The following is a 14,740-nucleotide window of genomic DNA, read 5'->3' on the forward strand; positions in this document are numbered from 1 at the left end:
GGGAGTGCAGCAGCAGGAAGCTGATGGTGCCAGATTCTTCAACAGTCAGCCTGGGCGAGGCTCTGGGGTTGGACACCAGACCACAGAGGATCAGACTGGCCTGGGACCCGGTATCCATTACTCCAGAAGGAACCAGCAGGACATGTAGGATGGGGTGACTCATAATAACAATCGCGGTAATAATCCCAGTAATCACAATAAATTATAACAATAGTTCCAATTTTCTCAGGCTGGTGCTTGGCCAAGGCCTGGCCGCATAGCTCTCCCTGGGCCTTCCCAGGTTATATTCAAGTGGGACCAGCCCCCCAACTTGCCAGTGGAAGAGAAGAGGCCATGGAGGCTCATGTCCCAGGGCCCGAGGCCTCTTGCCTGCACTGCAAGTTCTAGCCCTGGCCTATAACAGAGACCCCAGGCACTAAGAGTGACAAGCCAGGCCTTCCTAGGACTGAGGGATTTCCCTGATGAAGGACTTTCCATGCTAAGATTGGGACAATCCCAGGCAAACCAGGAGAGTTAGCCACCCTGTCAGGAAGTCGCTGGAACTGGGGGATTCCCCTGCCGCTGCCAGACCTGCAAGGAACCGCCTCCCCACAGCTCCCACTGGGCCCGGGGAAAAGCCAAGAGTTGATGAATTAAAAACAAAACCTTTTCATCTTCATTTGAATGGGAGAGTGCAGTGAACAGTCAGCCCCCTCCCCAAAACAGCTATGAAGTGCATTTCCTGGGGATTTTTCCAAGAAGGTTCCACACCCCACTGGGCACATGGGTGAATCTGTGTTCTCTAGAAAATTCCCAGGAGCAGCCATAGAAGGGACACTCTGTGCTGGCCTGAGAGGAAACAGAGGCTCGACACGCACAAAGGCTGGCATCAGGCAGCCTGAGTTCAAATCCCAGCTGGGCCACTGTGTGACCCTGGGCAGTCCCTTACCCTAGCTGTGCCCCACTTTCTTCCTGTGCCTAACAGAGCTATTCAGGGTCCCATACTCAGCAGAGTGTCGAGGGCATCAAATGAGTTAATACGCACAAAAAGTTTAGAACTGCAGTGCAATGAATGTTGTCATCTTTTTCCTTCAACAATATTTCTTGTTGATTGTTCCTTTCCACTACCTATAGATCTATATTGTGAAATTTATTTATTATGAAATCTTTTAAACACCCCAAAAGACATTGAGAGAAATCAGTACATCACTAGGCAAATAGTGGAAACAGTCCAGGCGCAGTGGCTCAAGCCTGTAATCCTAGCACTCTGGGAGGCCGAGGTGGGAGGATCGCTTGAGCTCAGGAGTTCGAGACCGGCCTGAGGAAGACCCCAACTCTGCAAAAAATAAAAAAATCAGCCAGATGTGGTGGCACGCACCTGTAGTTCCAGTTACTTGGGAAGCTGAGGCAGGAGGATCGCTTGAGCCCAGGAGTTTGAGGCTGCAGTGAGCTATGATGATGCCACTGCACTCTACCCAGGGCGACAGAGTGAGACTGTGTCTCAAAAAACCAAAATTATGCTAAGTGAAATAAGCCAGACATAAAGGACAAATGCTGTATGATTCAATTTATATGAGATCCCTAAAGTAATCAAATTCGTAGAGACAGAAAGTAGAATGGTGGGTGCCAGGGGCTGGGGAGTGGGACGGGGAGTTACTGTTTAAAGGGGACAGAGTTTCAGTTTGGGAAGATGAGAAAGTTCAGTTCTGGAGACGGATGGTGGAGATTGGGTGGCTGGAGACCTCCATTTCCACCTGAGGGAGGCGGGAAGGGAGCCACAGGGATGTCCAGGAAAAGAGTGTACCAGGCAGGAGAATAGCCAAAGCAAAGGCCCCAAAGAGAAACCTGTTCTTGAACTTCATAAACTGGAATCTGTAACTTGCCCCATGCATATCATGTTCCTGAATCTCATCCTTGTTGATGCAAGAAGGCCTACTTCACTCACTGGTGTTGTTCTATCATGCAATATTGCAAAACTTAACAGACCAATTTCTTTCTTTTTTTTTATTGAGACAAGTTCTTGCTCTCTTACCCTGAGTGCAGTGGTGTGATCATAGCTCACTGCAACCTCAAATTCCTGGGCTCAAGCGATCCTCTGGAATAGCTGGAACTGCAGGTGTGCACCATCACACCTGGCTAATTTTTCTATTTTTTGGTAGAGACGAAGGAGTAGGGGGGCGGTCTCACTATGTTGCTCAGGCTGGTGTCGAACTCTTGGCCTCAAGCGATCCTCCCCCCTTGGCCTCCCACAGTGCTAGGATTACAGGCATGAGCCACCGCGCCAGGCAACAGACCACAATTTATTTGTCTCTTTTCTCATGATGGACATATATGTGGTTTTCAATTTTGTGGATTCAATGGCTCCAGGAAACATCCTTATCCTGCTATTTTTGTGTTTTAAACATTTTTTTTTCTTGTTTCTTTTTGAATAAGTAACTCATTCCCGTGGTTCCAAATCCAGAAGGGAACCAGAGGGCTTTGAAGACAAGTCCCCAATCTGCTCCTGGGTCCCTGACACCAGCTCCTTACTGAATTCAAAAGAGGCTTCCAGTTTGGCAATTCCTAAAAAAGTTCAACACGGAATTGCCGTGTGATCTAGCAATTCCACTCCTTGGCTTATCCCCAAAAGAACTGAAAGCAGGGACTTAGATACTTACACACCCATGTTCATAGCAGGTACAAATATCCCAAGAGTCCATCGACAGATGAATGGATAGACAAAATGTGGTCTATCCGAGTGGCCATCAGAAGGGACTAATGCAAAATAAACGCTGACCCATGCACCTACTGGAGCTCTAAGCAGTTAGAATGAGGAAACTGATGTGAGACTGATAAGGAAAGCTCTGCAGGGTGAATTGTTCAGTGAACAAAGCAAAATGCACACAGGTCACACAGACCGTAGAGTGTACTATGTTTTGTGTAAAACAAAACAAGTAAGGAATAAGAATATATTTGATTTTCCAAAACGAAACCCTGGAAAGATGTGCAAGAAACTACTAAGGGTGATCCCAGCCAGGCAGGGTGGCCATGCCTGTAATCCCAGCACTTTGGGAGGCCGAGGCGGGAGGATCACTTGAGTTCAGAAACTTGAGCCCAGCCAGGGCAGCATAGCAAGACTCCATGTCTAAAAAAAGAAAAAACAGAAAAATTAGCCAGGTCCAGTGGCATGCGCCTGTAGTCCCAGCTACTCAGGGGACTGAGGCAGGAGAGCCCAGGAGTTCAAGATTGCAGTGAGCTATGATGGAGCCACTGCACTCCAGCCTGAGGAGTAGCTGGATAAATATTTCAATGCAATATTTTGAAAAGCTGACATTAATACAAACATGTCCATGATGAACAAAATGTCAAAATTTTAAATCAAGACAGAATCAGTAACAACAGTTGAGCCACACTGGAGTCTCAGGCCAAAGGAAAAATCAGTGATATTGAATCTGTCTGTGAAAGTTTTCACAGTAAAAGATCGAAAAGAAGTTGAGGCCTGTAGTTTCAGCTGCTTGGGAAGCCAAGGCAGGAGAATCGCTTGAGGTCAGGAGTTCGAGGCCAGCCTGGGCAGCAACATAGTGAGTCCCCATCTCTTAAGGAAAAAGTTGAGGATTCAGGTGGGTCGGCAGCCCCCACCTGCCATTCCCACCCATGCACAAAGCACCAAGGAACACCACTTGACATGCAGCTCACGTCTGCCCCCTGGTGGTGATAGGCAACAGCAACTGGAGGCCGGGGATGTCCTTTGATCCAATGCTTTGCAAACGTTCTCAAGGGCCCCTTTTCCCATGATGTGGGTATTGCAAGAAAAAGGAAAGACTCCGTTTGTCCCCTGACGGCGCCCACATTACATGGGAGGGTGACAATACACACGTCGGCTAAGCAGGGCATGAAATTCAGGCTGGGTGGCTTGGCATGAGGGTGACTCAGAATGTGGGGCAAGGAAGGCCTCTGGGAGGAGGAGGCATAAGTTCTGGTCTGAGTGACAAGCAGCCCCCAGAGGGTAGTGTAGCCCGGGAGGGGCGGGCAGAGGGCTCCATTGGGAGACATTTCATGCTCAAGTTCATGTGTATGTAGGTGTTATAGTACTCGTCTTTAAGCTCTTTCTGTGGCAGAAGTACTAATATCTCATGATTTTTTAAGGGAGTGCACCCTTTTTTAAGGCAGAGGGACAAGCAAGAGGCAAAGTCTTTTTTTTTTTAAAGAGACAGGATCTTGCTCTGTTGCCCCAGGCTGGAGTCCAGTGGCATCATCCTAGCTCACTGCAGCCTGGGGCTCCTCCCGCCTCCTGAGTAGCTGGGGCTACATGCACAAGCCACCATGCCAGGCTAAAGTCCACATTTTGAGCATGTAAGTGCCAGGTGCTGTGTTTGCCTGAAGCAGTATCACACTTAATCCTCCTTGTGCTACAGCCCTGGGAGGAAGGCACTAGCGTTGTTACTCTTGGCATATATAGGGGGTACACTGAGTGTAAGTCCCCTAGGGCCCCACTGCCAAAGGGAAACCTTGAGTGTTCAAGGATCAGCAAGGAGGGAGCGGGGACAACAGGGTAGACAGGAAACAGGCAGGTGGTGCAGACTGGGGAGCCCAGCAAGGCTTCTGGGCCAGACCTGCCTTGACTCCTGTGCTCCTAGGCACCCTCTGGCGGCCACCTGTTGGGGACTGATGTGTTGGGGGGAGGGAGGAGGCTGGGGCAGGAGTTATGGCCCTGGCAAGGGTGTGAGTGGGTGAGAACTGAAGGTGTTGAAGGCTTTTGACAGGAGGCCTCTGGAAGAAGACTGTTCCAGGCAGTGGAACAGCATGTGCAAGGTGAGGACCCAGGACGGCTGGAGGGCAGAAGCCTGGGGTGACCTGGGCTCATCCTCCAACCATCCACACAGGGTTTTTGTTTTTTTTTTTTTTTTTGAGACAGAGGCTCACTCTGTTGCCCTGGCTAGAGTGCCGTGGCGTCAGCCTAGCTCACAGCAACCTCAAACTCCTGGGCTCCAGCAATTCTCCTGCCTCAGCCTCCCGAGTAGCTGGGACTACAAGCATGCGCCCCCATGCCCAGCTAATTTTTTCTATATATTTTAGTTGTCCAGCTAATTTCTATTTTTAGTAGAGACAGGGTCTCGCTCTTGCTCAGGCTGGTCTCGAACTCCTGAGCTCAAATGATCCTCCCACCTCGGCCTCCCAGAGTGCTGGGATTACAGGCGTGAGCCACTGCACCCGGCCCACACAGGACTTTCCTCCCCTCTCCCCAAGAGAAGGGCAGTGCCAACAACCCTCGCAGCAGCCCTGGTGAGCATCTGAAATCCTTTATTGGAAGACCACTGCCGCTTACCAAATAGAAGACTCAGACAGCAGATAAACAGTGAAAACAGAGCCCAGTAACGGGAACAAGCCCCTCGGCTGGGGACCCTCCCCCTACCATCTGGTGGACCAATCTGGCGACCTCTGCCCCCCCCCGGGCCCCCAGGCCTTTGGCATAATGCTGATGTGGGGTGGGGGGGACTGCAGGCAGTGAAGCCCCTCGACTCAAAGCAAAGACTCAGATGAGTGCTGGGGAGCAGGGCAGTGGTGTGGGGACAGGGTGGGCCCCCCGAGCTGGGGGGAGCAGCGAAACCGGAGGAAGCCAGGAGCTAGGGAGATGGTATCTATTTTCATTTTCTCAAAAGAGGGGCACAGGGGCCTGCAGGCAGGCAGGTGGCAGCTGGGGCGGTTCACACGCTGACATCTTTGTCATCGCCCGGCTTGGCTTCCAGCAGCGAGTCCCCGGGACCTGCATCCTCCCCCTCCTTGGCCTCGCTGGACTTTGAGTTGGGGACCCAGAGGCCAGAGTCGATGCAGCGCTGCATGTGGTACTTCGCATCCTGTGGGGAGAAGGGTGAGTAGGTGAGGCTAAGGTGCCACTGCCGTGTGGCCCGCCTGTCCCCTGCACATCCTCAAGCCCACTTCCGGCTTATTCTAGGTCACGGCTGGCCGACATGGCAGCAGCCAGGTGTGGCTACTGAGCCTTTCAAATGGGGCCGGTGCAGCTGAGGAATCGAACTTTAAATTTTACTTTAAATTTAAATAGTGTAATCTAGAAAAAAGGCCAACAAACTTTTTTAGTAATGGGCCAGACGGTAAATATTTTTGGCTCTACAGGCCATATGGTCTCTGTCACGACTTCATTCTGCCATTGTAGAAAAAAATCAGTTGTAGACAATATATGAAAACAAGGGAACACAGCCGCTGTGTTTCAATAGAACCTTATATATATATATATTTATTTATTTATTTATTTTTTTTTTTTGAGATAGGGTTACTCTCTGTCCCCCAGGCTGGAGTGCAGTGGTGTGATCGTAGCTCACAGCAACCTCAGACTCCTGGGCTCATGCAATCCTCCTGCCTCAGCCTCCCAAGTAGCTGGGACTACAGGTGCGTGCCACCACGCCACACCGGGTTAATTTTAAAATTTTTTGTAGAGATGGGGTCTCATTATGTTGCCCAGGCTGGTCTCAAACTCCTGGCCTCAAGTGATCCTCCCACTTCAGCTTCCGAAAGTGCTGCGATTTCAGGTGTGAGCCACTGTCTCTGGCCCAATAAAACCTTATTTATTGTAGTTTGCAGACCCTGGTCTAGATGTTTATTCCCATGGAAGCTTCTAGAAATCAGGTCCTAGAACTAGATCCATTTTACAGATCAGGAAGCCAGTGTGGCCAACCACTGTGCCAAATGGCAAGAAATGGGATCAAATCAAGGCCTGTTGAGACTCAAAGTCCTTGTCTACTGGCGCTGACAGGCCTAATAACATTACCAACCAGTGTTTACCAGAACCTGCCATGTGCTCAGCACCTTCCCCAGGTAATTTGTGAGCTGCTTTCAACAGAGAAACTCTGGGTTAGACAAGGAAACTGAGGCTGGGCTCATAAATGGCCCACAGTGACAGGCATCGTACGTCCTGAGGACCATGCACTGGAAGCTCCGCATCCATCACTGGACACTAGGTACATAGTAGGTGCTCAATAAATCTAAGTGAGCATGTGGCACAGTGACACAACCCCCATTATTCCTTGGAGAAGCCCAGGAGAGACATCTTCACCAGCCTGCTTTGGACTCAGGGAGCAGGGCCAAGGACATGTGGCTTGTCCCCAAGGGCCTGGGACTTGGTCAGTCACTCACAGTGGGGTCCATCTTGCTGATGGCATCTTGCAGCATCTGTACATCCTTCACATCAAAGCACTTCTGGAGTTCCTGGGGGTCAGAGGAGCCAGGGTCAAGGTGTGGGTCCTTGTGACCTCGGGGGAGGTTCCACTCACTGCCCACCTACCGCCTGCCTGGGCCAGGGAGCCGCACCTCAGGGAGGGACTCGTAGACCTCGACGGGGTCTAGGCCGCCGGGGCCCAGCCGCTTCTTGCGCTCTTCCTCCTCATACTCTTTCATGGCCTTCTCGATACGCAGCTTGGCCCGGCCCCGCACTCGCTCCTTGAAGGCTTCCAGCTCATCATTGAAGCCCTCCATGTACTGGCGGTCAGCCGTCTACAGGGACGGGCAGTGCTCACTGGCCCCAGCCCAGCGCTTGGCCAGGACCCTCCAGTTGAAGGTCCTCAGAGCTCCCCAAGTCTGGTCTTGAACTACGTGATGGGCACCCCAAGGCTTGAGCCTCTCCTTCCCTCTGTCTAGGCCTCCCCCCACCAGGACCTCATCTGCCTATACAATAACGATCATCTGCCTGCCTGTGAGGCCCCTTCCACCACAGACCTGTGACACCCCCGTCCTCAATGTCCTCACGTGGATGCCTCTAACTCCACACAGCAACATCCCAGCTCCTAATTATCCCTCCAGCTTGCCCTGCCTTTGGTCTCCCTAAGGGTAAGCCCTTTTCCTCCAAGTGCTCCGATAACAAACAAACAAACAAAGATGGAGGCATCCTTAACTCTACCCCTTACCCCAAATCAGCAGATCCTGTTGCCTCCTCATTTAAAATCTGGCCAGGATCTGCCTACTTCTCACCCCCTCCCAGGCCCCACTCTCTTCTGACGTGAACCCAGTACAAGCGGACACCTGTCTGCCTCCCCAAGGACCATGGGCTGGTGCCCTGAGGAGGGACCCTACCTTAATCTTCGTGAAGAACTGCCGGAAGCAGGCCCGGGGGTCCACCTTCAGGCTCTTGGCCAGCTCAAGGATGAACTGCATGACGATGGTCTGGTGGGCCACCTGCTCCATGAGCGCACATTTCTGCCAGGGAGAACAGGCATGGTGTCACCAAGTGGCGGTCTCAGGGTAGTGCCTTTCCCCAGCCCTGGGGCAGGCTCCACTCACCTCCTCCACCTCCAGGTCAATGCACCAGATGACCAGGTAATTGGCTGTCTCCTCGCACACCAGGTGGACGTTGTCTGACAAGTACTTCTGGCTGTCATCCCAGCGGCGGAGCATGCCTGTGGGGAGGTGCTGGCAAGATGCTGCAAAGACCCTCGAGGCAAAGGGCCAGCCCCTACCTCGTCCCCCCTCATCCTCCTGGGGAGGGGGGACTCACCCCTAACTTACCAAAGTGCTTGATCTGTTTCTCGTACTTTTCCACAAACGTCTTGTGTTTCTGCTCCCTCACCTCCTCCGAGTCCTCCTCCGCCTTCTCAGGCTTGATGTTAACCATGCTCTGTGGTAGGGTGAGAAGGGGAGTGGGCTGGGGCAAGGCTGTGGGGCACCTCGAACGCGGCCGTGGCGGCCGTGGCCGCAGCGCCCATCCCATCCACGGCGGAGGTGGTGACGAAGCCATGAGCATCAAGGAGGCGGGAGCGTGGGCATGGGCCTTCAGGCAGATCAGAGGGGGAACCGGTGGGGTGTTTCATCCGCTCGGCCCCCCAAACCCGTCCCCGCTCCCTCTGTCCTTCCTCCACCCCTGTGCCCTGTGGCCACGGCCCTCCCCCCAAGGTCTAACTTGACCTACCCAGTCCTCGTCCCCACGTGGAGCTGGCTGCGCATGCGTGCCCGCTGCGCGTGCGCAGTGGCCTCCCCACCCACCTTGCTGAAGCCATCTTTGCTGAGCGTGTCCACGTTCCAGGGCATGCTCTTCTCCTTCTTGCGCATCTCCTCTAGCTTCTGCTCCCAGCTCCGCTCCTCCTTGCGCAGCTGCTGCGCCTCGGCCTGCAGCCGCTCCAGCTCCGCCTTGCCGCCCTCGGCCACCTCCAGCTCCTTCAGCTTGCGCTGGCACTCGGCCACCTTGCGCTTGCACTCGCGGCAGCCTCTGTCCAGTTCCTCCTTCTCCTTCTGGAACTGCTCCATGCGCTCCACCCGGGCCTGCGGGCAGGGGTGGACAGCGGCCTGTCACTCAGGGGAAAGGCCTGTCCCCTGCCCCACAGCCGGTCACTGCACTGGAGATGACCCCAGGAAATGTCTGCGCCCACCTCCCTGCCCTGGCCTCCGAGCTCCCACCCTCACCAGGTGCCCGTGCGCACCAGAGCCCCAGTCCTCAAACCAGCCCATCTTACCCCTCAAAACCAGGTCTCTGCTGTACTCTCCCTCAGCAAAGGCCCTGTCTCCCTTCCCACTCCACCAAGTCCTGGCAGTTTTCACTTCTAGATGCTTCTCCACTTCGTTCCACCCCGGTCTTGCTCCAGGATCACTGCCAGGGCCCTCTCAGCTCTGTCTGAGCCCCCAGCTTGGTGTCCATCTGCCTCCTGCCCACCCCTGCCCTCTGATGTCGCTCCCCAGGTGCCTTCTCTTCCACTGCACCCCAAGCTCCACGATGGCGCCGTGTCTCTTCAGACTCCTGGCCCCGCCTTCACTGCCCGTCTCGCTCAGACCCCCACCCGAGCCCCTAATTATCACTCGGTCCCCTCTGTCCCCAACTCCCATTTGGCTCCTCCTTCACGTCACATCATCTGGCTCCCTGTGGGGCCTGCTCTGTCCAGAGCTGCTGCCTTCAATCACTGTCCCTCTGATCTAAGCTTGGAGGCCGCCAGAGGGGTTTTTGACACCTGTACATCTGACCACCTGACCCCTGGCCCTTCCCGCTACCTCACCTTGGAGTGGTGGGTTCAGATGGGATTCCTGATGCCTACTGCAGGTCCCACACAGATGCTGGCTCTCTCTTGCTTCTCAGCCTCTGCACATGGGGTTCCTTTCCCTGCTTTTGCTCCCAAGTACCCCGGCCCACAGTGCCATTGACCACCAAGGACCATCAGACCATGTGATGAGGTGCTAGAGGATGGCCTCAGGGCACCACACCTTGGGTTGGATGCCCCAAGGCTATCCCCTAACCTCTCAGAACCTCGGTTTCCTCATCTGTCAAACACAGACAACAGCACCAACCTCACAAGCTTGTACTAGGAGAAACAAAGGAGAGCATTAAAGTAAAAAGTCAAGGGCCACGCTGGGCACTCAGGGAACACCAGTCCTGTGCTGCCCACTGTCATTACCATCTGTCCAAGGGCACAATCTCTCTCTCTCTGGGGAATGCTCTGGGGCTTAAACAAGTAAATGTCCTTCAAGTGCTTAGCTTGATTTCTGGCCTGAAATAAATGCTCCATAATCGGGAGTTGGTGCTACCACATGGTCAAAGCACTCAACTCTGCTAACGTGACTTCCCACACGTCACCTAAACCTTTCCTGGCCTTCGTTTTCCCCTCTGTGAAATGGGTCCTCACAGGGTTGCCGTGAGGACCAAATGAGTAACTCCGTGGAAAATGCTTCCAACACAGCACTCATCACTGCCACCAGAGTGTTCTGCTGACTCGTTCCCATGCCTTATTTAAGGCTGTGTCCCCAAGTACTGTCACAGGGTCTCACCCACTGGTGAGGATCATGGGGAGATCTGGCCCCTATTCTAATACCCAATAGGACTGACACAGCCAATCCTGAGCCTCAGTTTCACCCATATGGATTAGGGGCTGAGGTGGCCCATGCCTCGTGGCTAGGTATGAAAAAGCAGCTGTGGCCTGTGCCACCTCCCTTTCTCCATCATGGGCCTGTGTCACACTGGAGTCTCCCTACCACCCTCCTGGCCTCTGTTGATGGCCACCACTCTCCCCAGTGTCCTCTGAGCAGCCGCCAGGGAAGCCAGAGCTAAAAAAAGCCTCCTGAAACTAGTGGGGTTGCGCAGCCTTGGCCTTACACCTCATGTGGCAGGCAGAACAGGGCAGAAGCCACCGCAGCAAGCAGGGCCTGCAGGTGTCACTGCGCCCACCTTACCACCAGGGAAACTGAGGCTCACAGAATCTCAACGTTGTACAGTTCATTGGAAGGAGCCACAAGAAACCACTCATAGCAGCTGTCTCTGGGCAAAAGAGTCAGGGAACTAGGGCTGGGAACAGAGACTCCGTTGTCTCCTTCTGGAACTTTTGTAATTTTTTTTTTAACCATGAGCAAGAATTGCCTAAATAAGGATGACAATAGTAGTTACTGCCCCAAGAGCATTACAGACATCAAATAAGGTAACCCTCACAATGACCTTACAGGGTGGATATTATTCAGATTCTCAGGTGGGAAAACTGAGGCACAGAACAATCACAACTAACTAGAAGTCATGCAGCATGTGAATGACACAGAAGGCGCCAGGATTTTTTTTTTTTTTTTAAGAGACAGAGTCTTGCTCTGTCGCCCAGGCTGGAAAGCCGTGGCACGATCACAGCTCACTGCAGCCTTGAACTCCTGGGCTCAAGTGATGATCCTCCTGTCTCAATGTCTGGAGTAGCAGGCACTACAGGTGTGTGTCACTATGCCCAGGCATTTTTTTTTTTTTTTTTTTTTTTAGAGAGATGGGGTCTTGTTAGGTTGCCCAAGCTGGGCTCAAGTGATTTCCCACCTTGGCCTCCCAAAGTTCTGGGTTTACAGGTATGAGCCACCATGCCAAGGAACCAGGATTTGAACCCATGTGGTCAGGTCTGTGTTCAGAACCAAGACACCAGGCCTCCTTTTTACTAATCTCCTTCCTTCTCCAAAAGGTTTACCCCACTGCCCTGCCCCAAGTTTTTATGGACCTACTTTTCATTTCATTCTTAGAAGGGTCTCATGGAGGTGGGGCTATATTATTCTACAGCTGGGATTAGAACCCGAGCTTGCCTGCCCTAGAACTTGTGCTAGAGACGCTGAGGCCCCCTGCCTCCCCTCCACTGCACTACAGCCACTGGGCTCTCAGTGGCAGGACAGGAAAGGTTCTGTGCCAGCAGGGAGGAGGGCGTGGCAGGCAGGCTACTCAGCAGCAGAGGAAAATCCTCCTACCCAGCAGGACCGAACCACTCTCCACACACAGTAGTAAAGATTAACCTCTTTACGTGACAGAAATAGGTGTTCCCAAGAATAGTCTTTGGAGCTTTGCGGAGGTCTTAAACATTCCATGATAAAATGTTACACGCAGCAAGAAATAGAAGTGCTAGAACCTTCTTCCCACACTCCAGTGGCTTGCCTGGCAGGTACACTACCCAGGAGACTGCAGCTTTGAGGAATAGGTTTGGAGGTGGGGACTGGGAACCAGATATAGGGCCTAATGCCAACCAAAGAATAGGGAAGGGCCCTTCTAGGAGTTTTGGGATAAATGATTGGGAGTTACCCTATGGGAGGCTGGGGTGAGAAATTCCTAGCCAGATGGTACTGAGAGGTATATGCCCTGAGTTTGAAAGTATAATAAGCACAGGTATATGGGTGCAGGCATTCTGATTTAGGGGAGCAGGAAGTTAGACTGTTGGGTTTTAGAGCCACCCTACTGGCTAGTGAGCACCAAGGGGTGGTAGGAGATGGATTACCAGATTTGGGGTTCTGAGGTCTGGATTTGGGGGTTCTGTTGTGGGCAGAAAGATAAAAGATGTGGTAGTGAATTTGGAATCATACCAGGAAGGATCCTGGGATGGAGGCAGGGACAATTTGGATGTGAGAGAGTAGCAGATCAGGCTGGGGACAGAAGTAAGGTGGGATGGGTTTTGGGTCCTGGGCTTGGGTGGGGGAGAGTTTCCCATGCTGGCAGAGGTTCATACAGGAAGTCAGCCTTGGCGGTGGGCGGTGACAGGGTCTGCAATACTAAGTAGGAGCAGGAGCTCTGGCTAGTGCCAGAAGCCACGTGGGCAGGGTCTCCTGGAATAACAGGGACTACAGAAGGTGCACTCAAAACAGAGATGCCAGAATTGGAGAGTCCATCGGGGTGAAGCTGGTGGTTGGATCCAGAGGGGAACCCAAGCCATAGGTGGTACTGGGGATGCTGGTGGGTCACGGGTCTACACTACAGAAAGGGGGTCCCGGGAGTGGGTAGGGGCTCCCAGGACAGGAACAGGAATCTCAGGGTAGGGCAAAGTTCCTTGCTGTGTTTCCAAAACGAGTGGGGTATCAATTGTGGGTCAAAACCCGGGGAAGCAGATCCCAAAATAGAGCCAAAGTATTGGGGGCCCAAACTATAGGGTTTGGGGAAGGGGCAATGGGAAATCCCAAATCAGAAGCGGGTACTCGAACAGGATGAGGGATCATCCAGCAGGATTCGGGGTACAGACTCTGAGGTAGGTTTCTGGGTGTAAACAGACGGTCCCAGACAAGATTAGGGGGACCCTCCAAGGCTCGTCTTGGGAGTCTAGACTATGAGGAAGCCCAAGGGGTGAACAGAGAGTCCCACACACAAAAATAAGGGGTGGGGGGTCTAGAGATCGCGGGCAGGGACGCAAGGTCCCATCGGTACTGGGGTCCCGGAGTTGAATCGAGAGACCGGAAAGTCCAGACTGTGGGCTGAGAATCCCAGGTGTGAGTAGCAAGGTCCCTGGGCAGTATTCGGGCTCAGAACGCTGAAGCGGGGTCCGGCACGGTGGGGGGAAGGGGATGGACGCGCACGCTGTACCTGGTGCCGCCAGCGGAAGAGGCTGGCCGTGTCGATGTTGGGGTGCGTCTCGTCCTCATCGTCAGACACCTCGATGTGGTCCCACACGCTGTAGTCCACCATCTTGCCTCGGCGGCCCAGCCCGTTCGGGCCCCGGTGGCGGCGGTGGCGGCAGTGCTGAAGACTCGGTGCGCGGAGCCCCGCCCCTTCCGCTTCCGCCCGGCCGCGTACGCCCCTCGCCCGTGACGTCACATCCCTAGTAACCGCGGCAGCGGCACTGGAGACTGAGCTCGCCTTAAAGGGCCCTGCGCACATGTTCCTAGCCCCCGGAGTTCCCGCCCAGGCCCCGCGTTATCGGCCGCAGGGGCTCCGCTGGGCATCGTGGGGGCTATATGGGTGGGCGCCCTGATTATGAGCCCCTTCATCTCTCGCCGCCCCGCGGTGGGTGTCTGCGGCTGCAGCTGGAGGACAGATGACGAGGCTGAGGGAGAGGATTGTGCCCTTAGCCACGCCGCAGTGACGTCTGCAAGGGGCAGGGCCTCGGCGAGAAGGTTGGGGGACCCAACCCTGCGCTGGGGAAGAGTGGCTGATCTGAGGGATCTTCCCAGTCCGAGGGGCCCGTGGCCCTGCCCTGGAAGGATCTAAGTATGAGGGGCGGTGTGGCCCTGTCCTGGGAGGGTCTAATTGGGGAGCAGCATGGCCCTGCCTGTGTTGGGGGTTGAAGGTATGGGGGGATCGTGGCCCAGCCTGGGAGCCGGTGTTTCCCCGCCTCGGACCAACCCGCCTCCACCTCCTGCCACCCGTAGCGAGGACTTGCGCACACACACCCACTCTGGAATCACCCAGACCCCCCTAACGGGTCTCGGGCGCCCCTTGGCGGCGTCTCCCCACACAGCCGCTGGGTGTCGCTGAAGTCTATCCAGCGGTCAGTGCTCCTGGCCCGCAGGCGGTGGGGGATCGTGGAGGGGTGGAAGGGGGCTTTCCTGGTCGTCCCAGTCTGAGGCCACGCATAGCCCCTCCCCG

At 54.1% G+C, this 14,740-nt stretch overlaps 1 protein-coding gene across 2 annotated transcripts; it reads right to left on the reverse strand.

Moving 5' to 3' along the window:
* Window positions 1-5,242: 5,242 nt before the first annotated feature.
* Window positions 5,243-13,935, reverse strand: CDC37 (cell division cycle 37, HSP90 cochaperone). 2 transcript variants are annotated; one of them, XM_045545621.1, is made up of 8 exons: window positions 13,739-13,935; window positions 8,947-9,222; window positions 8,473-8,734; window positions 8,248-8,363; window positions 8,041-8,163; window positions 7,282-7,464; window positions 7,108-7,179; window positions 5,243-5,813 (listed from the first exon to the last, which is right to left on the reverse strand). In XM_045545621.1, exons 1-8 carry the CDS (start codon window positions 13,838-13,840, stop codon window positions 5,664-5,666), a joined length of 1,284 nt encoding a protein of 427 aa, XP_045401577.1. In that variant the 5' UTR covers window positions 13,841-13,935; the 3' UTR covers window positions 5,243-5,663. The 2 variants fall into 2 exon arrangements, with proteins under 2 accessions (XP_045401577.1, XP_045401586.1); XM_045545630.1 differs by having other exon boundaries at window positions 8,473-8,581; window positions 13,739-13,933.
* Window positions 13,936-14,740: the final 805 nt, after the last annotated feature.

The sequence above is a fragment of the Lemur catta genome, chromosome 1 (genome assembly GCF_020740605.2).
Source record: "Lemur catta isolate mLemCat1 chromosome 1, mLemCat1.pri, whole genome shotgun sequence".
Classification (NCBI taxonomy): Eukaryota; Metazoa; Chordata; class Mammalia; order Primates; family Lemuridae; genus Lemur; species Lemur catta.